This window comes from Electrophorus electricus, chromosome 4 (genome assembly GCF_013358815.1).
Source record: "Electrophorus electricus isolate fEleEle1 chromosome 4, fEleEle1.pri, whole genome shotgun sequence".
NCBI lineage: Eukaryota > Metazoa > Chordata > Actinopteri > Gymnotiformes > Gymnotidae > Electrophorus > Electrophorus electricus.
The window spans coordinates 8,169,508-8,194,640 of record NC_049538.1 but is presented as its reverse complement, the minus strand read 5'-3'; the positions used below and the strand labels follow the sequence as shown (position 1 = coordinate 8,194,640).

Sequence of the window (25,133 nt, the reverse complement as noted above, 5' to 3'; positions counted from 1 at the left end):
CTGATGCACGCACATGTTGGCATCAGCGTGTCCTCTGACAGCTCTGCGAGTTTCAGAAAGGGCCCAGCGCCGAGCTAGCACTCAATTAACCACTTTGCTGAGCTGTTCTACATGTTATTAAACCTTTTATGTGGCAGCTACTCCGTGCAACTTCGCCTCATTGTCAGACTTGTGTCTGAGCTGCACGAGTCTGTATCTCAGTATCCGTGTTCACACCTTTTCTTTAAAACAGCATTATGTCAATTACGTTGTTTCACTATTTTCATTTTCCTCCCCCCCACCACACACACACACACACACACACACACACACACACACACACACACATACAATCTCTGTCTCTCGCCTTCTGATTCTTTTCTCTAGCTCTCCTTCTCATTTCCTCCCATGGTTCACCTGGCCTCTCTCTTGTTTCATATACTTCTCTGATCCTGACACACGCTCTGTCCTCTGTGATCCCGCTATAATATTTCTGTCATGTCATGTCCTGGCTTCACCCCCCCCCCCAAAAAAAAACCTCCCCCCTCTCTACACCCCTCCTCCCTCTCTAAACCCCTCCTCCCTCACTCACCCCCTGCCCCCCTCTCTACACCTCCCTCCCTCTCCCCTGTCTCTCTGGTGTTACATAAGTCATGTGTCTGGGTTGTTTGCCTGCACAGACTAAGCCAAGTGGGTGGGGTGAGAGAGAGAGAGAGAGAGAGAGACAAGGAGAGACACCAGGAGAGACTGAAACGGAGAGATAGAGTGAACAAGAGAGGGCCACTCATTCCTATGCTGGCAGAGCCAATGGACATCACAGGAATGCGCTTTCTCCGCAGGCCTGGGCCACTGCCAACCATGTGGCCTCCCAATGTCACAGAGTGGGAGAGAGGGAGAGAGGGAGGGAGGGAGCAAGGGATCGGGAAGAGAGGGAGGGAGAGAGAGGAGTGTTTGGCACAGGACTCCGGCAAGCAGGCCAAAGGCTCAAGCACCATGACTCTCTTCGACGTTGGCGGCGCACGATACTTTGAATAATACTTCCTGCCTGGCCGCCTGCATTGTGCTTCCTGTCCCCAGTTAAGCGGTGCTAACTGTGCTCCAATAGGGCACCCTTCCTTCCTCACTAGTCACGCCAACACACGCCTCTTTTTTAGGAATCACATTGAAATTAAGGACATGAGCCAGGAGGCGAGCACTGGAGGTGGGGCCCTACAACGACCAGAAGCTGAGCCCATCTGAGACCCAAAACCCCCATAGACTGTACTTAGGATGGTGCATGCATGCCGCCGATCGTTCCGCACCGGCGATGTCACAACCACAATAATCACCTCTTCCTCTGCGACTCCACAAACCCCCAGCGGCAGAAATGAGATGCACTGAGTGCACAATCAAGTCCGGAGGGCATCCGGGGCCAGTAGCACGTGAATAGGCCAACCGCCCCCAACATGGCTGGATTTTGTGTGTGCGCAAGTGTGAGAGTGACTCAAGGAGAGAGACAGAGGCAAAAACAGACAGACTAAGAGCAAGAGAGAGACTGATACAACGAGGCAGTGGTAGACTGTGAATAGTGTTGGAATCTTTGATAATTGTGTGTGATCGTGAGCAGACGGAGTGCGCTCGTTTCGAGAGAAGACGCGCACGCGCACGCGGCAGGGGGTTAACAGATCTGCAACTGTCACGAGCGAGCACAGCGAGCAGAGTGCATTCATGGAAAGATCTATGGAACTGTGAGAGTGAAGTGATGGCTCTGTGTGCGTCTGTGTATCAAGAGTTCTACATACGGGGTGTCATGTGCAGGCAGTGGGGGAGGAAGGGTGTCGGCAGGTGTTGCACTGGGTTCCGCCTGGCTGGCTTAACCTCCCCTCACCATTTCCGCAAGAGAGCAGGCGCTGACACTGCCTCACCAGACCCCTTCACTCAGCCTGTCAGGCGAGGTCACTCGCGGCCACCCTGGTAGCCTCTGACACCCGACGTGAAGGCTCGCTACAGCTCACTCACCACACACACGGCACTGCCTTCCAACCACGCCTTCAACAGACTCACACCTGAAGGTAACAGGCTAGTAGGAGTTATTTCAAGAAGGACTTCTACAAAATAGTGAACTGAGCTCCTAGTTCTGCCTTTATTTCAGATGTGCCAAGCCATAAAAAAGTAGCAAAGGTTACAGCCAAATGCAGTGACACAAATCTACTTTAACATCACCACAAATGGCAATCTGTTCTTATTTTGCGTCTAATATAACAGTGGTCATGGGTTAACACAGAGTGAAAAAAGAAAGGGGAAAAAATACCCAAATTGAATGAGAGGGAGAGAAGAAATGAGGGAGTTCATAGGGTCGTATATCATTAAGCAATTGAGAAAGTTAATTAGGCAGCTCTGATAATTATTGCCATGGCAACCTGAGCGCACTCATGCACATTTGATTAATGAGGTGCCATTTATCCGCACCGGCGAGCCGACACGGTCACCAAGGAGTGCGGGAGACCCCTACTGGGCAGATTATGAATTGCAAATCTCAGGTAACAATAGTGTGACATGGTTTACTGAATTTCTTTGAGCCCTCAACAATTACAGCTTTAACCTAGACTATAATACTCAGAAAACAGGCTTCGTACAAAAGTATAGATATCAGCACATTTTCAGCTGAAAGTAATAACAAGAGCCTTGACTTTTTTTTTTTTAGCAGCAACATAATATAAATAAAATAAAAAGAAAGAATCAAAAGATTACTTATCGATCTTCTGTGGACCTATCCATCAACCTGACATGAACGGAAACCCTCCCCAACAGTAGCATATAATTCTGCTTCATACCTCGGACTGTTTGCTACAGCCCTTTGCAGCTGACAACACTGGTCCACTACTCCCCCTAGTGGACAAAACATTTCACAAGAGTGTGAGCCAATTTTTAAATGAATTTCAGCTACTACCTATAACAAATACATTTTGAGCAGCCTTGAGTATCTAAACAACACAAACCAATAGACAAACTCCCATTCACTGAACCTGTATAGTCCACACAGTATTTGCGGAGCCCAGTAAGCCTTCATTTCCCTCGTTACCTCAGGATAAATGATAACTAATTCATTTCAAGTGGCAGAGGGAGACACATTAGAAGTGCGAGATTGCACGAGGGAATAAACATCCGGCCCAGCCTCCAAGAACCATCTGCAATTAAACACACACATCTGGGCTTATAGTAAGAAATCCTGTTTATTAGACAAATATCAAACAAAGGCATAGGACTTCCTCCAGTCATTTTCTCATTCACTTTTCACACACATCAGGCGAGAAACACTTTTCCTTCAAACACATTCAGATATAAAAATATAAAACGCACAAATAAAACTCACATTACAAGCCTACACCCAATCGAATCTCGACGGCTCGCGTCGCTCCGATGTGGCAGCCATTTAAACGGGTTTTCCCTGCCCTCGCACTACTGTGCGTTTTTCCGCTAGGACCTCAAGCCTACATGTTTACACTTTTTAGAGATATTTTGGAAAACAAAGGTTACAATTCATGTAAGCATTTAGCCTACCAAACATGGTTATTTCACGACATTTGAACTTGACTTATTGATAGTCCTACAGTCACCTGCCATTTCGTGAAGCATGTGCACGTGGTGATTTGCTTTGTGTTGCAAATGTCTACAAACAGAAAGGGTTTCCACAACACAGTCATTAAAAATGTGTGAAAAGACAAAGCTGACCCAACCTCATGCCAAAGTCTAGTTTTCCTCCCAAGACAAAATTCAATGTCAGTAATTCAAAGTCGCAGCAACCAAAAGCATAACCTCGAGAGCCCACCTCATGCTCACGTAAAGCCGTCGTCTGAATGGAGCGGTGCTCTAACCAACAGGGAACACAAGGCCACATGATCACCCCAGGAGGGGCGGTCTCAGTGAGCCTCAGCACAGGATCAAATAACCCCACAGTAACACTGAGAAAGTGTTCATGTAACTGCTCTCCTTCTCTGGAAACCACAACGTCTCTGGTGACGTCTACTGGAGATAATGCCATCTGCTCCCATCTTAGGCTTTCATTGTAAAAGTCAATGAATAGACTGCCTGAACAGATTATGTGATATGTCTGAAGATGGCGATAAATTTTTTTTTGGAACCAGAGGGCTCAAGAGTTCTGTACATATGGACACTGAGATCGTACATGTTGACTGCATGTGCTGGGGTAGGTGTGTCGCCATAGCGTCCCTCGAGCCCTGCTAGATGAGCAGAGAGGGCGTGGGCTTCTTCCCAGGCCACGCCTCCTTGGCGTACTTTTTCTTGCGTGGCTCATTGAGTGCCTCGGCCGTGTAGGGTCCGGGGGCGGGGCCCGGGTTCAACATGGCAGGGGGCTGCACCGTGGTTGGTGAGAGGTCCACATCTGGAGCAGGGTTGGGGAAGGGGAGAGGCAGCCCGCCCAGGATGGCTGAGCCTGCCTGGGCCCCGCTCCCTTGCACCCCACCCATCTCGTGGCTGGTGGGTGGCAGGTCGCCGTAGAGGCCCGAGCTGGGGGGGAAGTTCTGCATGCGCCGGGCGGCGCTGTCCTCCAAGCCGAAGGCGCCGTGGCCCTCCATCTTCTTCTTCTGTGGTGCAGCAGGTGAGAACAGGTGAAGCACAATAACAGATGGTGAGTGAAGGGCTGAGTGGAACATATCACACAACGACCTTGAAAGGTCTTTCCAGGAAAATTTCTGGGACAGCTATTACAGAGTAGCTCACAACGGGTGATATGTGAGTCGTGATATATACATACATACTGCCATATGAGCACATGCGCACACCCACACACCATTAGTGTATTGGTTAAGACATCAACTAATGGCAGCAACCAGACTCATCCAAATCAGTGGAAAGCCAACATAACCTGAACGCAGCAATAAGCACGCCAACAACCAGTACAACTGAAACCAACAAACTAGCATACTCCACTGCATTAATCATGCTCGAGACGCTAGGCTACGGAATACAAGCCACAGGTCACTCCTGCTGTCCCCCTTGGAAACAGAGGCTGGAAACCAAGATAAAGACAATTCGGACTGAAGTCAGCAAATTCGCAGAACTCAAGAAGAAAATAAAGCTCAAACAAAGAAGAAATACAATGGGCAGCCTATAAGTGAGGCCCTAGAGTCCACTAATAAAAAGGTTAACAGCACTGGCATTCAGACTGCAAAAGAAGCAATGACCAAAACAGTAAATGCTCTCTTCGCCGATGAACCCTCCAAAGTGTCCTCACAGCAGCAGTACAACAGAACCCTGACTGTGGGTCCACCCAGGGCTGAAACAGAACAGTACTGGAAGAGCATATGGGAGAATGAAGCATCACATAACACCAGTGCTCTGTGGTCAAGAGATCTCAGAGCAGAGCGCCACAATCTCCCAGAGCAGAAACAACATTACAACAGCAGATGTCCAAGAGCAGGTCAAAAACAAACAAGAACTTGGCAGCCCCTGGTCCTGACATGTTCTATGCCTAAAGGCTAACAGCCCTACATGGCTAACTTGCAGCACAAATTACCACCAGACGGCTCGAAGCAACATCTACTGACAGAGCTGTCCACCAGGACTACAAGACCAGAGAGACCAATCTAAATGTTGCCAAGATCAACTACAAGAAAGCATATGACCCCGAGTGCCTAGCTCTGTTAAAGCCATGTATAACTAAGGCATAAAAAAAAACTTCAGACCTCTGCAGGACAACACAGAAGCCGAACTGATTGACTTGACAACTGCCCAGGTCACCAACAAGCATGGTATACACCATGGAGATGTACTGTCCTTACTGTTATTTTGCTGTTCTGCATAAGCCTGAATCCTCACAGCTAGATCATTAATACGAGGGGGTACAGGTACAGATTGTGGAGCACAACTACCAGCAGCCACTTCCTGTACATGGATGACATCACGTCTTATGCCTGACCAGGATCTACAGCAAGGACATGCAAGGTATGTCAATCTGGATGAAGAGTGATCGGCTGAGAGTAAGAATGGGGAAAGTGATCAGGACAGAGGGAAATTAACTTCCGCAAGGCCGTATAACTGACCTGGAGGACAACTATAAATACCCGGGGAATGTCCAATTACATGGGAACCATGAGGCACAAACAAGGGTCACAACATTCAAGTACTTGCATATGGTAAAGCTGGTCCACAAGAATCAGTTGAATAGGAACAATGAGTCCAAAGTTGTAAACACGTATGTCATCAGAAATCCAGCACACACAATATGTTGTCCAAGAGAAGAACTGGAATATACAGATTTCAAGCCCAGAAAACTCCTTTCAGTGTATTGGGGCACTCCACCCAACATTCAAAGGTTGTACCAGAGGGGGCGGGGGTCTACAAAGTGAAGGTCCCAAGAATCATCTGATTAGGCCTTGGACATGTGAGGGACATGATCACCAAGGAAGCAGAGGAGGTGCCATGGCAAGATAAGCCCCTTCATGGAATGTACCACTAATGTGATCGCAGAGGTGGCTAATGTAAGACAATCCTATCGATGGCTTAAAAAGACAGGGCTGAAGGACAGCACAGATTCATCATTAATCACGGCAGCGTAAGATCAAGCACTAAGCACCAGGTCAAGTGAAGCAGGAGTGTATCACACCAGAGAAGACCCAAGATGCAGATTGTGCATAGGAGCTTCTGAGACAGTCCCTTTGTAGAGGGATGCAAGATGCTTGCAGGGAAAGCATAAACTGGGAGACAACCAAGCGACAGGGAACATATACAGAAACATATGACCTGTACACCCCGCACCCACCACCCCAAGCCTTTCCCTCAGTGTTGTTGGTAATTTTAATAAATTAAGGGTGGTTGAGCTGCATTGTTAACATAGTAAGCTTAACTGGTGAGAACCATACACTACGAACTCAGGTTAAGCAAAACTTTTCTCAGGCGGCGAAAGAGTGGGGGTGCACCCATGCGCGCACAAAACAGTAACTTTAGACAGTAGCCTAGGGCTGATGACCAACACCCCTTTCCTAAAGAATATCTCTGCCAACCTACTAAATGAGGGGCTTTACCTTAAGTGGAATCACTGCCGTCTGCACCATGTTTCTGAAGCGTCCTACAGATGGGTCGATATCCTCTGAGGATACATAAGGCAGAAGCAAGTCAGGACTTGCAGCAGTGTGAAATAACGTGCACTCGATGGAATAAAGACAATCTGATGCATCAAAAAATGGAACCGCTCCAAAGATTTCACCGCAGTAGAGGCTGGCAAGTAGAATTAATGAAACGGCTCATTTGGTGTTCAAATGCACAAGTGAGAGTTACTGTGTCTTATGGTTGTACAAAATGCTATATTGAGACTTGAGCTCATTGCACTCAGCATATAACTAAAAACTTTGCTTTTATAATATATGGCATCGGCCAGTACTTCTTCATATTTTTTGACAAGTGTGTCAATGTATTGGACCCATACCTGGGTTAATTATCTCCTCTTCCTCGCTAAAAGACACTCGAGAGCTCCTCCGTTTCCTCTTGGGCCTCTGAATGTCCAGATTTCCCTCCTCGATGGTGAGGGTGGAAATACGCTTGTTGTGGGCCGTGTTGAACTCGGTCAGGTTCTGCGTCAGAACATGAGGGCATACAGCGGACGAAAATAACACTTCATCACAAATTAACAAGCCCATCACCCAGAATAAAAAAAGTAACTATTTTCAAAAATGTTCCCCCTTCTCCCCCAACCCCAACCCTTTCTGCCTAAACAGGAGGACAGGCCCCCCGTTTCAGTCTTGGTTCCTTTCAAGGTTTCTTCCTCACGTTCTAGGGAGTTTTTCCATTGCCACTGTAATCCTTGACTTGCTCACTGGGGGCTTGGACTCTGACATTTGTAAAGCTGCTCTGTGACAACAACTGTTGAAAAAAGCGCTAGATAAATAAATTTGACTTGACTTCCTCAAACACACATCTAGTTCCGTCTCCTCTTCCGGTAGGCCCAGGAGCCCTTTCAGCTCCTCGTCTTCCACCCCGCCGTCTCCCGCCGCGGCACTGGGCTGTGCTTGGGGCTTCTCCCTCAGGGTGTACACCCGCGTAGACGCCCCGAACGACATAGTGGAGTCGATGGGCACCTGCTGAGGCTTGTGGGGCTCCAGGCGAATCCTGCCCAAAAAGGTGCCATGAGCTGGAGGGGGAGAGACTCAGTCAGTGCTGCAGTTTCATCGGAGCGTCTCAAACAAGCACTGCCAACAACTCATTAAAACTCACGTTCACTATAAAGCCATTCCTAAACATCCTGCGTGTCTACAGAGTTTTTGACATAATGAAAACTGCATGTGCTGCCTGGAATATAAAGATGACATTTTATATAGAGATTATGTAGATATTACAGTGAACACATGAATCATCTAGGTATTCTCAGCATTCACTGAAGAAGTCCGTGTTTTGTGCATTTCAGGGGTCAGATGAGTCCCAGCACTCACTGCTGTTGAGGTCAATGAGGAAGACCCTCTTAAGGTGCCGGTGGTAGACGAGGGCTGCGTGCACGCGGGAGCATGACTGGTGGTCTATCGTGAAGTCACAGTGATCCGGGTTCCTCCCAAACAGGTAGAACTTCTTCTCATCAATGATCAGTTTCTAGAACCAAACCAGATACATTATGGTCAGAACCGCAGGTATGATTTAGTAAGAGACATGAAATAACACTTAAAAACCATTTGCACAGCCATGATTACTGATATGAGATGCTATTCTGCTTCAACTCACCCTGGTATTGAGCAGTCAAATGCAATGACACCAAAAGCAGGTCAAGTCTCAAAGGACTGTGCATATATGAGGCCTACTTGACACTTCCAGTGCATCTTTACAAAACGCAAATCAGCTAAAACCCTGGGCAGCAAAATGTTCATTGAGTTTACACCAATTGTGTGCTCAGAGTGCACTCAATCAACTCTCAGTAAATGGCACAAAAAGTACTCTCATTGCCCAAGTACAGATAACAGTTGATCAGTATATAGCAAACAACTCTTACCTCTATTAACTTGTCTCCTTTAACTACATCCAAATGGAGACCAGGGGGTGGTTTCCCTGCCCTAAGGGCAAGCAAGAAGCTGTTAAACACACTACTCATAAGTGTCAGATAACAATGAAAAAGGCATATGTCTGTGGCATTCTAGTTTTGCAGGGCTTTAGTCCAATTTCAAAATTAATAAGACACTGCGATTAAAACCGCAGAGCTAAGATAACTGCCGTAATGCAGGCAATATCAACAAATCGATTTAGGAGCCAGTTAACTATCACATATCCAAGTAGATAGCTAACCAACCACCATTAGCTGCTTAGCTAAGGGCTGCACAGCTAGCTGGCAGGGGACCAGGCGCTAGGTTAGCCTGCGTGCTACCTAGCTAGCCTTAAGTGGCTACGCTGCAGAAGATGCACTTGCTAAGTGACGACTGCTCTAAAGAACATGCCACCGTGTGCATTTCCACTTTAGTTTCGATAGCATACGCGTGGCTTGTAAAAATGAACGCCTTCACAATGTACACTGGATAAAATTCCATAATCTTGAGTCTTACCAAGACGGACAGTCAAAATGGGATGGATTTGTGCTGGGATTCGACGCCATGTTGGTTGGTTCGAGCTCGCGAGTATGGGGTGATCCCCGGATGTGACTGGGAAGCCTGCTTCTGGGAGTAGTAGTTTCTAGATCGTCCGCTTGGCTTTCTCTTAGCTAGCATAATTGAATAATTTGTTTAGAATAATTTCTTCTTAGAATCAAAATAAATATACACCCGGAAAACCTATAGCCGAAACAAATTATATATTTAATTTAAGTAGGTTAGACAATTTACATAGAACTTACTTCTATTTAAGGATAGGGCTACTATTTAGTGTCCCAATGATTTACAAGTTCTGTGTCAGTTGAAACACTTTTTGAGCGTGCTCTTCATTACATCCAAACTACTGAAGTCTGATTCAGATCTGCACAAGACGTGACAAGTTATAAAAATTTGGTTTAATCATCTTGTTTTTAATTGCCATTTACAAATGAACTCAACCATCTGTAAGGATAACCAAGGAAACTACAATTTAAACAATAACAAAAAAACTGAAAGCATTACAAATGACCATTTACAAGTGATTCTAACAAATTGTTTGCAACCAACTACAACAAACAGAAAAATTACAAATTTAGATACTGCTTTTGTACACAAACTAGCTAAACCAGCGGGGCTTTAGCCATAAGTAGACTTGAAGTGGTTCTCATCAGTGGTTGAAAAAATATGACCTTCATTTATAAGAAACTGCAAACTGCTCCTATAAAGCAAGGAAAAATACAGCTTATAACAACTTTAAAACTGGACTCCCCCCCCCCATTTGACATGTACATGAGGAATCTCTCACTATCCATTAGATCATCCTTTAGTTTAGGGAATAAAAAGTCAGGAACCAGGATTTAAATTAGTCAACAGTAACATACTAGAAACACCTTTTCACAATTCATTACTTTTACATCTTGAACTTCAAGCCACTACAGAGCCAATTATAATAAAAAATTAAAACAAAACCCTCTACCTGATGTCATAGGAGGAGAGCGATTTGAGTATGGTTCTCAGGTTCTGCACACTGATGCCCTCAGCTGCAGGACTGCTTTTAATCACATTAAAAACCTGCAGAGCAAATACAGCATTTCACAGCACTAAACTGTCCTCTGCATGCTGTTGGAACGCCTTATTAAATTCTAGTTATCCTATGGCCTCACTACCAGACTTCTGTTTGCTTTTGAGGTTTTTAAAAAAGCGCTGAGAAGATACATCAGTCAGAATTAGCTTCATTTAAAAATTTCTTACATTTTTTTTGTCAAAGAAACATTTTAAAAAGTACATAAAATTTAAAAGAAAGTTCAAATCACCTGGCTCTGACTGGCAGTAAAACCAAATGCTGATGCTTCCCCAATATGTGACACATTCGTTACTGATGAAGTCATGGCCTTGTTCTTCAGCTGGGACAACAAATTGCATCAAAACCAGGAAGTCGAATACGAAAGTCGAAATCTGGAATGTCAAGCTAAACAAGAGTTCACTGGCTTAAGCTTGAAAAAATAATATTACCTTCCTAGTCAACAGTTGTTATCCGCTGCATAAGTGTTATTTGATTTCAGAACCACAGTGAAGCCAACATTAACATCATAGCGCATCACGAGGTCACATCCTCACCCTGCCACAGGAGCTCCCGTCACTGAGCAGATGGGCCTGGATCACCTCCAGCATGTGTGAGGTGATCTCGTTGAGGTCCCCTATGCGGCGAATGCTGAAAGCTACCATGGAGCGATGATGCTAACACGCAAGAAAAACTATGCATCAAAGCTGTGAAGCTCCTTCGTATATCTAGGCATGTATCCATCTTGGCTGTTAGCATTAACAGTTTAAAGATATTTTATTCAGAGTAAGATATTCAGTGAACAACGCCAAAACTATGTACGTTAACGGCACCTTAAAGGAGCGAAGGCTGCCCACTACTCTGATGTATGTGCCAGGAGGAATAATCTCATTCAAATTGTCATCCTGCATTTCGGGGGGGTAATGACTGGTGGTTAACACTGTAAGCATTTAAATAGATCAGTCCAATACAAGCAGGTACTTGTTTTAGCATTTGAACCTCAAGATCCATCCACTGTTGAACATCCATAGGGGGTCCAGTCATGTCGTCCAGACAGTACACAACATGCGTAACAGTTGGCATAGTTCTTCTGATGATACCCACAACAGTCACCTATATGAAGACACTGTAAAGACTACAAAAATTCTTTTAAATGATTGCTTTATTTATACTTTGCTATGATTAGCGTTTATTTGACGCACCTCGTTGATCTCCATCCCTTGTATAAAGAAGGAGTCTTTGTGCTCCGTTGCTGACTTCAGCTGTGACACCGTGCACGGTAGTAAGCGTAATACTCGTGATCTCTGAGGACACAAATTAGCATTTTAAAGATCACGAAGGGTGACTTTTTTTTTTCCTTTTTTTTAAATTTTTTTATTTTATTTTTTTTACAATGAACATACATGCTATACCGTTAAGTTAACGCAGATCTACAGATTTAGCATATAAATTACCTTTAAATGGCCTTCACTTTTTGAAGATGAGAATCCAACGGGAGACGACTTATATCTGTAAACTGAGTTAGATTAGAGTAGGTTAACGTTTGTCATTATCTGCTTAAACGTCAGAGTAAGACGATCAGGTCAAAAAAAAAAAAAAAAAAACTTACAAAATTAAAACCAAGATGCATTAGGGCAAATATCACAAGCGTCACAAACCTTGGCTGCCCATTAGTGTGTTATACTGTCGAGATGGCCAAACGCAAGCTGTCGTTGGCGTCAAACCAAACTCCACTAAGTTCTACCGGTAACTGCGTCATTATATCCGTACCTGCAATGCTGAGCGCGCGCGATGATGTGATTGGACAGCTCCGTCTCTTTTCCACATTCAGCTGTTGTCCCTGAAGGTTGAGGCCCGTAAGTGCTCATCATTGTTCGACAGGTGAGCACATGGTGGGGCTTTTCTGGTCTTGGTTTGACAAATGTTACGCGAATTCCACTCCCAAAAACGAAAACGTCCATCTCGCTTCACTTTTTTCTCGGTAGAATACATCATTTGAATTGTAGGCAAAACAATGAATTGCAGATATTTTTACAGTAAAAATTACACTTTGCTATACCAGCCCCTGAAGGTGTAGCATCTCTAAATCAATTGTCTTCAAGAGTGTCTATATGCAATTAAGATGATGTACGAGATGTGATGCATCTGTTATCCATCTACAAATGTTTTCCCATCTGTGTGGCACATCCCTAAATACTGTAACATGGTGCCAGCAGGTGAAAACAAGTGTTAAAACACTACATTGACAAATACACTTAGAATAGTGTTTGCCACATTCTTTATAGCTCTCTAGATGGGGATGGGGGGGGGGGGGGGGGGGGTGACACCGTAGAGTGGAGCAGCATTTTACTGGAAGTGAAACACTGGTACAAATCAGACCAGATCATTTGAAGTGGTATGACAAATCAGTCAACAGAATGGGTCATCACTTAGTGCTTGGGGATTTACCCAAGGACAACTCATGAAATGGCTGAAGGACACAGTAATGCAAGTCCAATGTTTATTTATAAAGCCAATCCCAACAATAAATTACACATTCATTTACATCTTATTGTAAATTGCAGTTAATCTCATCAAAATACTGTACAACAAAAGAAAATTGTTAGTTAAAAAAAGTCACAACACCAGTTTGATATGTTTCCTTACGTTGCTGTCAGAAATGACGCGAGGTGGGTTAGGGCTGTTTCTATGAGCAGGGCACATTGCCTGGAGTGGGTTGTATCCTGTACAAGCAGCCCGTCAAACCTTAAACCCACTGATCTCACTACCTCAGACATACATTTCACAAGTCTACCCTCTTTCCATAGCGCAAGGACACGGGTCTTAGAAACAAAGTTCTTTTAGTCGAGAGCTCTGAAGTCCTGGAGCACCATAGAACTTCACAGTTTAGAGGTTTCCGTGTTGTAACATACTCGATTCAACGCATGAGCCAATGTCCTGCTTCTTAGGAGTTCTTATGAGCTGGCTGTGTGAGAAACTAGGGGCATGCAGTGCTGTGGCTTGTCAGCACCAGCGTTTAGCCCCCTTCCTTTTCTACTCTTTTGTTTTCATGTCTACTTAGTGGCAGATGCAAATGCAAAAAAGGTATGAACGCAGCAAACCTCTTACACAGCTGTGATGGTGCTTTTCCTGACAACTATTACAGTGGTTCAGTCGTAATGCTAAGGACTCAGTGGATCAGTGTCCCACACCCAGTTAAACCCCCTCATGTTGATCAGAAAAGGCAGCTTTTAATGGACCTACTCCATCCTAAATGGTTATTAATCCAGTTTTAGGCTCAACCTGGGGAGTGGAACTACACTTTAAATGCTGTGGAGGTAGCTGGCTTTCCTTTAAAAAAACAAAACAAAAAAAAAACAACAACACCTGTGTTCCCCATTCTACATTTTTTTCTAAAAAATATAAATCACACAAATAGGCCCAAAGAAACTTGGCTAACAAATCTGCTTAAATATCTAAGCATACACAGAAGCTGTGTAATCGTGTCATCATACATATATCACAACTGAAACGAATTCGAGACAGCCGCTGCACCCTGTATGGGTAATGAATTATTTTTTTTTTTTACAATACACACTCAGTACTGCCTCTCGCCATTCATAAAACACCACGTTTCAATAATCAGACACAATTGCACATCTGGCTCCGTGTGCACTGTTCATATACAGTATGTACAACATGTGCAAAGAAATCTTCGGAGGAAGCAAATGAAGCGCAATGAACAATGTCTTCTGATTAAGGCCTAATATATTTGGGCGGGCAGGCATCCAGAGTCAGGGGCATTCAGAGGAGTATCATTACAAACACTGGCTGGGAAGGAAATTGTTCAGCCTCTGTAAAATAAGATTTCACAAATGTCTGAACTATTTCACCACCCTGCTGTCACTTTTAAAGTACTGGATTTACACGATTGGGAAGAACCGCCTACATTTTGAGCAAAAAAAAAAACGACAAATGCTCAACTAGGGCTGATTGTAGTCATAACGCAGAACCTAGGAAACATTTCACACTTCACCCTCTGCCAACCTCTTAGAGGGTGAGGGTGGCCTTCTCAACAGAGCTGTTCACAACAGCTGTCAGGTACTTTAGCCATTTGAGGGGAGACTGCGCCGTAACACTGATTAATTAGAACGCTATCAAATGAAGGCATCACAAGTTCTATAAAAGCTGTCTGCTTCAAGACAAAAAATTCTTCCTTAGAAAAGAACTGAGGCCGTTGTTCAGAATTCATTTTGTCACACCGATCTTCTTACAGGGCAGCGGTATTTTTAAAATAATGCATAAATTATGGTATTTCAAAGAAAAGGCAGATTAAAGAATGTTCTGGTGGTGCAGAATCAGTGGGAGCCTTGGGATGATAATCCAGTTAGCCATTGCGCTTGCAGTAATGTGTATTAAAAAATTCTCACAGCACTTTTATGGATAGATTCCTCTGAAAAAGAAATAAAGAGAATAAAATAAAATTGTGTTTTTCCCCCTGGATTGAATGCTTGCCGGTTCAGGAAATGTACACCACTAGAAAGGACCCTGAACAATTGTTCCACAAAGCATAAAATATTAAATTTCTCACTTAGTTCTTCAGAATATATGCACCATGTTTAAAAGGGAATAGGGACCAGATTTATTGCCGATGAGACCCCGTCATCTCGCACAGCTGTCGTCTCAGTTAGTATGATACAAAACGCTGACCTGCATGGTATGCACGCTCCCTAAAGTGTTGACAACTTAACAGGCTTAGGAGGTCATCTGTCTGGAGCATGTCGAAGGACAGGGGATTACTGGTCATATTCAGCACCCAAAGAATCCACGCGAAAGGACACAGTGAGAGGAGATCAAATTCACCTCAGTGAGGTGTGAAGGAAAAAAAAAAGAAAAAAGAAAAAAAAAACCAAAAAAAAAAACCACCACACACACACACACACACACACACACACACACAACACAGTCCCCTGGCTCACAGAGGCATATTGGCTGTATAGACATACGATGCACACTTTGAGAGTGTATACGTGCGGGTGCTGGTGTTGCTGTCTCCCGCACAGTTGTTCCCTGAAGGCAGGACAGGGCGCATGCATCACAATTCTGTAGGCAGGACACATCAGGGGTTGGGGGTGGATATCTGAGACTTTAAAGTGCTGAACAAACATGGACAGTTTGGGAGTGGAGGGGCAATGAGTGCCGTCAACTATCGCCAAGGGCCATTGGCACAGTCCAGCTAAATGATGCACCGCCATCCTAGACTGGCCTTCAAGTTTGTATATTCAAGTCATAGTGATATTAAGATTAAATGAAGCAGGATGTGCAGCAGATCAGTTCCTCTTTAGGCAGCAGCTGAAGGATTTTCTACTTTCTGAATAAGCAGCACATTGCCTTTTTTTTTTTTTTTTTTTTTTTAATACAACTTTATTCATGAGACATCTTGAACACATTCCAGAGTGGAAAGAGATACCCCAATTCTGTAATCTGGTTAATTCTGAAAGTCAGTATATACCTTTCCAACTGTGGGCTGTTTCTCGGCCAGCGATCACACGTGAGCTCAGCCGATTTCAGAGAGCTGGGAAGGAGCCAGAGAGAGGGATCGCACAACCACACACCTGCTGGTCCAACACAAGGCATCCCTGTCACCTTCATCACACACCCACGCACACACAGCGATACACAGACGGACACAGACAGACGTGCAGTCTTGGTCTCGCTCACGTGGTCTACACCCACAAACACATTCCTCAGACTGCCAGTGTTGATCAGTGGGCTAGGTGCCAGGCTGAGTAGCTCTGCAAACAGGATCCAGGAGAGGTAATGGTGTAGCTGAGCAGCTGGCCCCAGCCTGACCATCAGCTGTCTGCTTTAAGTATGGAGGCTACTGCACACTCATGATCTACTCTTCCTTTTACTGATCGAGTGTTGTTCTTCGCTTCGGAAGATAAGAATCAGGTTGTATCTGGAGCAGTCTGGTCTGCAACTGCAAATGTACATTTCCTCTTCCTGCAAAGCTAAAAGCGAACTTTTCATTCAACCGTCCTGTGGGGTTTCTGGAGAAAAGGTGGTACTTGGTAAGATACTGTAAAATCTGGACACGTAAGTACCAGCCTGAGGTTCACAAGAGTAGTGCAGAGTAAAAGAAAAAAACAGCAAAAAAAAAAACCCACACTGATCCTCCAGGAGACAATTTGAATTTTACCATTACAATCATGGTAAAAAAAAATTAAAAAAAACTACAATAAAAACCCAGATGAGGAGCATTCAGGGTCTGTCCCTGTGCCTGGATATGCACTGCATCACAAGTTCAATTAGCACCAAGAGTGAGGCAGGCAGACGCTGATGAGCTGCCTCAGGCTGTTGGAGCGGACAAAAGCAGCGTTCCCCAGAGAAGCGGGCAGTATCAGGGGAAAAGCTGTCAGGGCCTTGTTTTGCCGAGTGCCGTTTGATGTGGCCAATTAAATCGCCGCGCTCAGTGCCTCTGAGATTAGCTGGTGGGAGGGGGGGGGGGTTAGACCTCAGACAAAGACTGCTTTAATTCAGAGACACGTGGCATGGTGTTGAGCTAACCTCACCCGGTAAGGACCCACACACCTCCTGATCCTTATGTGCTTGTGGACAACCATATTTTTATATATATATGTGTGTGTACAAATTACTCCTCAAAAATACACAGTCGCATTTGTATAACAATGCCTTAGGTGTGTGTGGGAGGGGGGAGGTGTCCTTTTTTGCTTGGTGGCGTGAGGAAAAAAAAAAAGATAAAAGGGGGAAAAACCTGTCTGCTGTTGGCGGCGGCCCGCCTCACGTGTCCCAGTCCAGCTCCCTACAGGCAATGCGCACCAGCCGGAGCTCCAGCTCGAAGGCGTCGGGCCGCTCCTGCGGGTTGGCCGACAGCATCTCGCGGATCAGCTGCTTCATGCCGGGATTCATGCTCTTCTTCCGCGCTGGGATGTGGAGCTCCATCTTGGGGTTCTCCAGCAGGGGCCCTCGCCCAGAGGTACGATCTCCTCGCCGTGCTGCACGTAGCTGCCCAGCAGCTCTTTCTGCGTGCCCACGTCCACGAAGGTGATGCGCTCCACCATGGCCCAGATGATCACGCCCAGTGCGAAGATGTCCGCCTTGGCCGTGTAGTGGCCTTCCCACACCTCGGGCGCCATGTAGAAGTCCGTGCCGCAGGCCGTGGACAGGAAGCACTTGTTGACACTGGCCGGCTCCTCGGGGTTGAGCCCTGAGGCCGAGCACACCTTGCTGAGGCCGAAGTCGGCCACCTTGAGCGTGGGCTCGGGCGAGCCGGCCGCCGTGCGCCCCTGTGAGATGAGGATGTTGTCGGGCTTCAGGTCGCGGTGGATGATCTGGTTGCGGTGCAGGAAGGCCAGCGCGCTGCCCAGCTGCAGCATGAAACTGGTGTTGGTCTTGCGGCTGGGCTTGCGCGACAGCAGGTAGGCGTTCATGTCGCCGCCGTCACAGAAGTCCATGACGAACCACAGGTAGTAGGCACTGCGTGCGTCGAATGCAATCTCTCCCTTCAGCGACGTCTCCACCAGCTAAGGGAGAGGGGGAGGGCGTTAGTTCCAGCAGCTGCGCATGCTTCCAGTGAAGTTAATGGCAGGCTGAATCCTGCTAATACTTCTAATTCCTCTTAATACTTACATGACTGCCAGCAGTAATAAATAATCATCTCTAATGAGCTCAAACTGCTAAAGAGGCAATCCCCCCCCAAAAATAAAAAGTCAGTCAGGCTGGCCTGAATAATTTCAATAGTCAAAATATTGTTATGCTAATATTTGAATCTCAATTCAATAATCTTTTAACCCAAAAACCCCTGAAAATGTATACATACACACACACACACACACACACACACACACACACACACACACACATATATATATATATATTATATATATATATATACACACACACACACATATATACACATACATACATACATACACCCACCCACACATATGTATATAATGTGTATATATATATATAGTATATATATATATATATATATATATATATATATATATATATATATATATTAAAAAATTATACATTGAGAACATTTTCAACTGAGCAAATGACCTGATTGGACTTACTTCAAAGCACATACTTGCATTCTATGCACATGCATGCTAACAAGAACATTCTCTCAAAACTACCTTGAAGAATAGAACAGAACACACACGTGCATATTCCTGTTTGCTTTTTTGACATATTCACATGTGTTTTTGAAAAACGATTCTGCTGTCTGCGTCCTCACGTGTTCATGGCAAGCTTGGACTCTGGGAGTCTGTGATGCGCCTGTTCCATTTCACCTCGACCGACAACCAGCTTCCTATGCTCAACAGCCCTCAGGAGTACCAACATTCTTCCATTTCTCTTCCACAACATTGCAGGCATACAGCAGTGATGGTTGCAAAGAAGTCCAAAACGCATCATCACCATCCCAACACAACCTTAACGCCAAAACCCCAGTCTTTGGCTTTGAATTCAACCGTGTGACCATTACTATTCAATTCAACCTGTACACGCAACAACAGTCTCTGAGGTACTGGTCTAGCAAAACGCAGACCGCATTGACCGTGTCTGCAGTGACGGCGCCCGCTTTAATTAAGACTTGGCTTTAATTGAGACTTGTCCAGTCTTATTGACACGTTACCACTGCAAGGCGCACAATTAACATCTGTTATTTAACTGTGCACCGCAAGAAATGACTTTGGACGCAGGGCAATACAACAGGATGCTGTTGTTTGCTATTGAGATCATGGTTTTAAGGCTCAGCTTGAATCGAGGCCAAAATGGAGTCGTAGCCGCTCTCTGGCAGGCGCATAGCATCACGCGCGCTGTTTACTCAATAGCCAGCTTGCCTCACAGAATCCGTTTGACCAAGCCATTATTTAAAAAAAAAACAAAAAAAAAACTCCTGACTGCTGATTCCAGCTCGTTAGGGTTTGTTATCTGTGGGCAGGACAAGCAACGAGACAGCAAGAGACACAAAGAGAGGGAAGCAGGGGTGGACAAAAGAGAATGGACAGGGAGAGAGAGTGACCGAGAGAGGGGAATAAAGGGGTCCTGGGACAGTGCGGCTTAACGAGCTGTCGGACAACGGCCCCCGTGCCGCTGACGGGTCATAATCCGCCCCGTCAGCCCTTTGGCCTTCCTCCACACATCCCACACAGACTGAGAGACAACCAAACACACACGGCCACATTTCTCCACATGCCAGCTTTGACAAACACCAACCAAATGCAGTATTTCCCATACTATGGCCATAAGCATCAGAAGCCTGGGTAGACTGCAACGCATGCCTCCTCCAACAGGCATTAGCGCACCATTTACTGTGGCATCACAAACCAATCGGAAGCAGGCGAGCAGCAGCAGCCGGAGGAGAATGGTAGCGTGGCACACAACACCACATCCTGCCGCATAGGAAGCGTCTTAAATCCACCATCCAGCTCGAGTCGGGTGAGGTTGGCGAGAGATGAAACATTTCTGTGACGAGTACGTGAACTCTCTGCCGCAAGACCTTTCATGTTCATGCATGCTAAATGAAACACTGACGCAGAGAGCAGGACATAGGTCAGTTGTTCTGCATCAAGTCCAAGGACAATTTACGTCAAAAACTAGTATAAATAGAGAATCTCTATTAGGCATCAGTTTCAATCAGAATCAGGATTAATCTGCATCTGGCTTTTTCTCAAAAATAATTAAGACACAGACAAAAGTGGCTCACAGCCCTGTCGGATGTACGATCTGCCCAGACAGAATGGCTCAAATGCTGGGTTTCTCCGGACTATTTCACCAGCACAAAAGAGGAGGCACTGGACAGCACCAATTGATCCAGTACATTCATTAGCTACTTTCAGCTGGAAAAAACACACACTGACAGCATTGTCCAGAAAGCAGGACCCACTGAAGTAAAACAAATGCTAACGCTAACACACATAGCATAGCTTGCAAATAGAGCACGCCAATAACCCACATCTTTAAGTCCAAAACAGACAAACATTTGGGTAAAGTTATTCTACAACTTCATTAAGAGCATGTGTCTGTAAATCTCTGCAGAATGGCAACACAACCAAAAACCCCACGGCGTCCTATCATAACCCAACAGCAAATAATTTATTAATATTAAACACAGAAAACCAGGACAAATATTTCCTAGACATGTGAGCGGAGCATTTTGTTGCGCGTATTTGAGACAATATTACTGTCTGGCAAAGGCTTTTCTCTCTGAGCCGCTTCTATTTCCAAGTTTGTTTGGCAGGACGCGCACAGCTGCCCAGCATCCGATGCGCTCTCCCCACACATTTACATTTACAGCATTTAGCTGACACCTTTATCCAAAGTGACTGACAATTATGACTGAGTACAACTTGAGCAATTGAGTGTTAAGGGCCTCGCTCAGGGGCCCAATAGTGGCAACTTGGCAGCAGAAGGCTTGAACCAGCAACCTTCCCATTAGTACCATAACGACGGATAAGTACCTTAACCAGTGAGCTACCACTGCCCCTGGCAAGCAGCAGAGGCAAGCAAGATGTGCTGCAAACCTGATTATTTGCTATGTGAACTCACAGAGTGGCAACTTGATTAACGAGGGAAACGTGGCACGCAAAAAGAGGCCAAAAACGACAATGTGCGGAACGTGGCAAGCGCGAGTGGGACTGGACAGTTCCTGAGCCGTCCATCCTGGTCCGAACTGTGGGGAGTGTCTCCCTGGTTCGAGTCATTGCACACTAGTCCAGTAGGTGGCGATCTGAGCTGCGGGCACTTCCTGCTCCCTCTCCTGACTCTGCTCAGCAGGCTAAATAGCCAATGCGCCAACAAACTAAAAATTCACAATACAAGAAAATACTCTGGGCTGTCTTTGGAAACCACTTGAGTAGTCTGTAACCGTCACAGCTATCTGCACAGGCACGGTCTTGAAATTCTTCACTGCTAGTCACTTATCATCACAAGGTCACTAAAAAAAGAGGGCACCGTATACCACTTACAGTAGCCCAAACGGGAGAAGGTACTTTGAGCTACACTGCTCTACCTGCAAGCGCAACAACAGGCAATAAAATCCCAGCGGTTTCCCGGCTCTGCATCCCCACATGCGTACCTCCAGGTAGAGAGAGGAGCCAGAGCCATGACTCATTCTCTGGGCCAGGGCATCTCGCTGCAGCACACACTCCTTCAGGTGGATGACGTTGGGGTGCTGGCTCTGGATGCTGCTGAGTGCCCAGAACTCGCGCAGCGCTAGCTCCACGTTCTCCGGCGAGTGGCAGCGGATCTTCTTAACGGCCACGCGGACCCCCGTCCGCCGCACCGACGCCTCGTACACCACACCGTAGCTGCCCCGCCCCACCTCCTGGATCAGCTCGTACTTAGGTTGGCTGCTCACCATCCTCGTCCTCAGCTGCAGGGATGGGGGGTGGGTTGGGGGAAGAAAGAGAGAGAGAGCGAGCGAGAGAGAGAGAGAGAGGGCACATCCGTGCGACCACAGAGGTAAACACACGTGAGCAAATCGTTAATCGTTCACTGAAACGTTACAGGTGTGGCTGCTCAGGGTCTGCATTGACCCTGCAACACTGACACAATTTGCCTGAGCTTTTCGGACCAAACCTCTTTGAGTGAGCCAGTATGCAATACATATGTAGAAATATAATAAAAAACAATTACTTTATCTGGCAGCTTTAGTTAATATACTGTTCTCCACTTCATAAAATGTTCTTGATCCAGGGATAAACTGACTCAGTACAAGCCTACTGAGTCAATAAATTATTCATTATTAATCACTTATCTCTCAAAACTGTAAGTAACTATGAGCAGTTTGAAACACCACCATATTTGGATTCCCCTAAACCATAAAAATATTGACAACTACGATTCCATCAAATAGTATATTTTGTTAGACACTGTGGAATCAAAGCATCTCCAAGTTATTTTCAACATCATAAGCTCACCTAATGTAAAGGGTTAAATTTAGCTCGATCGAAATTCATTAAACAAATTGCAGGGAAACCTTTAAACTTTAAGGTCACTGTCATCCTTAGAACGCAACCTTCATTAGATTACTAAACGTAATCCAAGTAATGAAGAAGCCAGCCTGCCGGACACGTTCATTTGGCTGGCGTAGTCTATTGTGGCCAATCAGTGTGCTACAGACCTTCCACAGAAATACTATCGCAATTTAGATAATTCTAATATTTAGGTAATCTGATGTAATCGCAAAACGTTGGGAAGCATTACTAAAATATTTTAAAAAGTAGGATCAGTGTTGACAATAATGTCTAGTAAATTCGGGACAGTCTTTCTCCCTACCTTGGTTTCATCAAAGACTTTTAATGAGAACAAATGGAGAAAGCGTTAAAGGTGTCACCGTGGGGATTCCGAAAAATTTAACCCTTATATCCTAATTTTATGTGATAACGCTGTAAGCGAAAAACAATAAATGAAATGGCCAGAGAATGAAAGTTGTTCCTGCTTCTTAACATAGTGAATCCATCATGTAGCCTTGTGGCTAACCAACTAGCTCGCAAACGTAAACAAACGGCTTCTTGGACACTGACAACACATGGCGGTTGAAGCAGGCTGACTTGGTGAAACTTGCAGCGCCACTACCGAGCTAATCTTAGGCCAAGTGAAAAGAAATTAACGAGACAACCAGATACTGTCGCTCATGAGTTTATATTTTATTGATTACGTGATATTAGAACAACCTTGCGCTAAACACGCAGTTAGCTAGCTTGCTAACCTGTCTTTGGCTGCCGCTTTGAGGAAGCAACCAGCCAGCCGCGACGTTCGGCTTCGTTATGGCCAGTCTGTCACCAGTAAGGTCCACCACCACCATCTGCACAGGATAGTATGCGATTCTACTTAAATAATTCTCTTAAATCTATATTAGTGTCCAACAACAGCTTCCCACATACATGTGATCAAAGCAATGTTACCCATCACCCTAGCTTACATTACTAACATGCCAAGAGGCAAGGTTGACAGTTAAAGGGCCCTGGCCTCAAAACATTCGCCACACATCATCCACCTGCGCAAGTACGTCGCACAGCAAGACAAAGAGCCTCGCTGCCGCCTATAGTCGAGCGAACAAAGAGGGGAGGGGATGTGTTTACCTGTCTCCGTCGAGTCTATCCCAAATTCATTTGTTTCTTCCTTCGCTTTCTCTGGCAGCCATTACACAGCCTCAAACCCCCCCCCCCCCCCCTCCCCCCACCGCACGCTCTCGCGCTGCTGTCGTGTTGCCAAGACGCTCGCTGCGCGAGTAGATTCACCCCTTCGGCCCGGCGCGCGCCCACGCGCGCGCCCTCACCGTCTCCACGAGCGCAGAAAAGCGCGAGCGACTCCGTCGCGGCCTCGCAAAGTGGGAAACACTGCCCCCTCCCTACAACGTTCTGGTGTGCGTTCAGTGCGAGATGCTGTTCTGTCTACTACAAACAAATGTGTGTGTGTATATTATATATATATATATATATATATATATATATATATATATATATAAAGCGCCACTAAGCTCCTTTCAGTGAGTGCAGCAAATGGACAATATACAATTAACGCGTCTTCAAGCTTGCTGTTAGGGTCTGACAGGTGGAGCTCTGCACAAGCGCGAGTCAACAACCACGGGGCGTGTAGCTCGCGCTCGCACTGGCCTTTTGTATGTACTTTCAAATTCGGTGCACGCGCTGGGAAATCCCATCTGCGCCGTTTCGCAGGGGAGTTGCTGTTTACCCCAGGCAGCGCTTTCGGAAATTGGATCGCTGTCGCCCGTCATTATAAACTAGCTCCTGTTCGTCTTAAAATTAAAATACTACATTTTAGAGATGGTCAGGTGTGGATAACGTAATATGTAAAGATTTAGGCTAGACAACTTCTGGAAGCAACATTTTAAAACGACGTCAGCTAGAACAGGAAGCCACTTTAGCAACAGCCCTACTTGGATGTTTAAAAAAAAAAGCCACTTATACGGCCAAGGATCTCACAGTAGTCGAAAACATATACATGAATCAGATTTCCACAAGATACTAGTGATTTACGCGACTATTTCTAAAAATAAATAAATAAAGTTACGCAAGATTTGTGCCCCCTACAGTTGTTTGAATTAGATCATTCCATTAAAGGGCTATCAAGATCGAAGACCCACTACACAAGAAAACCGCCTCTATAAAAGATGTTTCACCCCATCAGAAAAGTTCAAATTTATAATGTAAAAATCAAACCTTCCCTATCCACAGTAAACAGTTTATCTACATTATGACATGTTTAATAAAAGTATTTAAGAAAAATAGAAACGGCATAATATTTAAAGATATTTATTCACTAGAAAACAAGTAGTGAATAGTCGCACTAAAACACATTCTTGGTCACAACATTCTTTGCATGCTTTGTCACAATATGTTAAAAACGGGAAACGTTGACAGTTGATGTCATGTACTTCTTAACTGCAGAGGCCGTTCAGATGGTGCTCCACAGTGAAACCACTTTCTTGCCACATGGCTACATTCTTTGGTCACTTGAATACAAAATAATTGTTTAGTCTATCTTTTTATCAAACACTGAATGTAATGCACAAT

General features: G+C 45.2%; 3 protein-coding genes across 3 annotated transcripts; all 3 read right to left on the bottom strand.

Annotated features, from left to right (window-relative positions):
* Positions 1-3,172: 3,172 nt before the first annotated feature.
* Positions 3,173-9,567, bottom strand: ppp1r8a (protein phosphatase 1, regulatory subunit 8a). Its single transcript, XM_027009796.2, has 7 exons — positions 9,495-9,567; positions 8,951-9,011; positions 8,403-8,556; positions 7,890-8,104; positions 7,403-7,547; positions 7,002-7,066; positions 3,173-4,562 (listed from the first exon to the last, which is right to left on the bottom strand). The coding sequence occupies exons 1-7, from the start codon at positions 9,542-9,544 to the stop codon at positions 4,200-4,202; spliced, it is 1,053 nt and encodes a 350-aa protein (XP_026865597.1). The 5' UTR covers positions 9,545-9,567; the 3' UTR covers positions 3,173-4,199.
* A 435-nt stretch (positions 9,568-10,002) lies between these two features.
* Positions 10,003-12,337, bottom strand: LOC113577231 (replication protein A 32 kDa subunit-like). Its single transcript, XM_027009755.2, has 8 exons — positions 12,263-12,337; positions 11,781-11,882; positions 11,578-11,691; positions 11,412-11,483; positions 11,136-11,255; positions 10,832-10,921; positions 10,495-10,589; positions 10,003-10,236 (listed from the first exon to the last, which is right to left on the bottom strand). Exons 1-8 carry the CDS (start codon positions 12,335-12,337, stop codon positions 10,155-10,157), a joined length of 750 nt encoding a protein of 249 aa, XP_026865556.2. The 3' UTR covers positions 10,003-10,154.
* A 727-nt stretch (positions 12,338-13,064) lies between these two features.
* On the bottom strand, positions 13,065-23,762 carry pdik1l (PDLIM1 interacting kinase 1 like). Its single transcript, XM_027009782.2, is given in 5 exon segments — positions 13,065-17,541; positions 17,544-18,104; positions 21,671-21,967; positions 23,306-23,401; positions 23,679-23,762. Coding segments are annotated over 4 exon segments (1,134 nt in total). The 5' UTR covers positions 23,679-23,762; the 3' UTR covers positions 13,065-17,361.
* Positions 23,763-25,133: the final 1,371 nt, after the last annotated feature.

Bases quoted from the DNA above. Each gene is read 5' to 3' on its own strand.
- LOC113577231 (XM_027009755.2), bottom strand. From the start codon at position 12,337: ATGACGCAGTTACCGGTAGAACTTAGTGGAGTTTGGTTTGACGCCAAC. The intron at 10,922-11,135 runs GTGAGGATGTGA...TTGTTGTCCCAG, and splicing joins ACGGGAGCTCCTGTGGCAGG to CTGAAGAACAAGGCCATGAC. The intron at 10,237-10,494 runs GTAGAGGGTTTT...CTTGCTTTATAG, and splicing joins CTCTCCTCCTATGACATCAG to GAGCAGTTTGCAGTTTCTTA.
- ppp1r8a (XM_027009796.2), bottom strand. From the start codon at position 9,544: ATGGCGTCGAATCCCAGCACAAATCCATCCCATTTTGACTGTCCGTCT. The intron at 9,012-9,494 runs GTAAGACTCAAG...GCTTGCCCTTAG, and splicing joins CATTTTGACTGTCCGTCTTG to GGCAGGGAAACCACCCCCTG. The intron at 8,105-8,402 runs GTGAGTGCTGGG...CTCCCCCTCCAG, and splicing joins CCTCATTGACCTCAACAGCA to CTCATGGCACCTTTTTGGGC.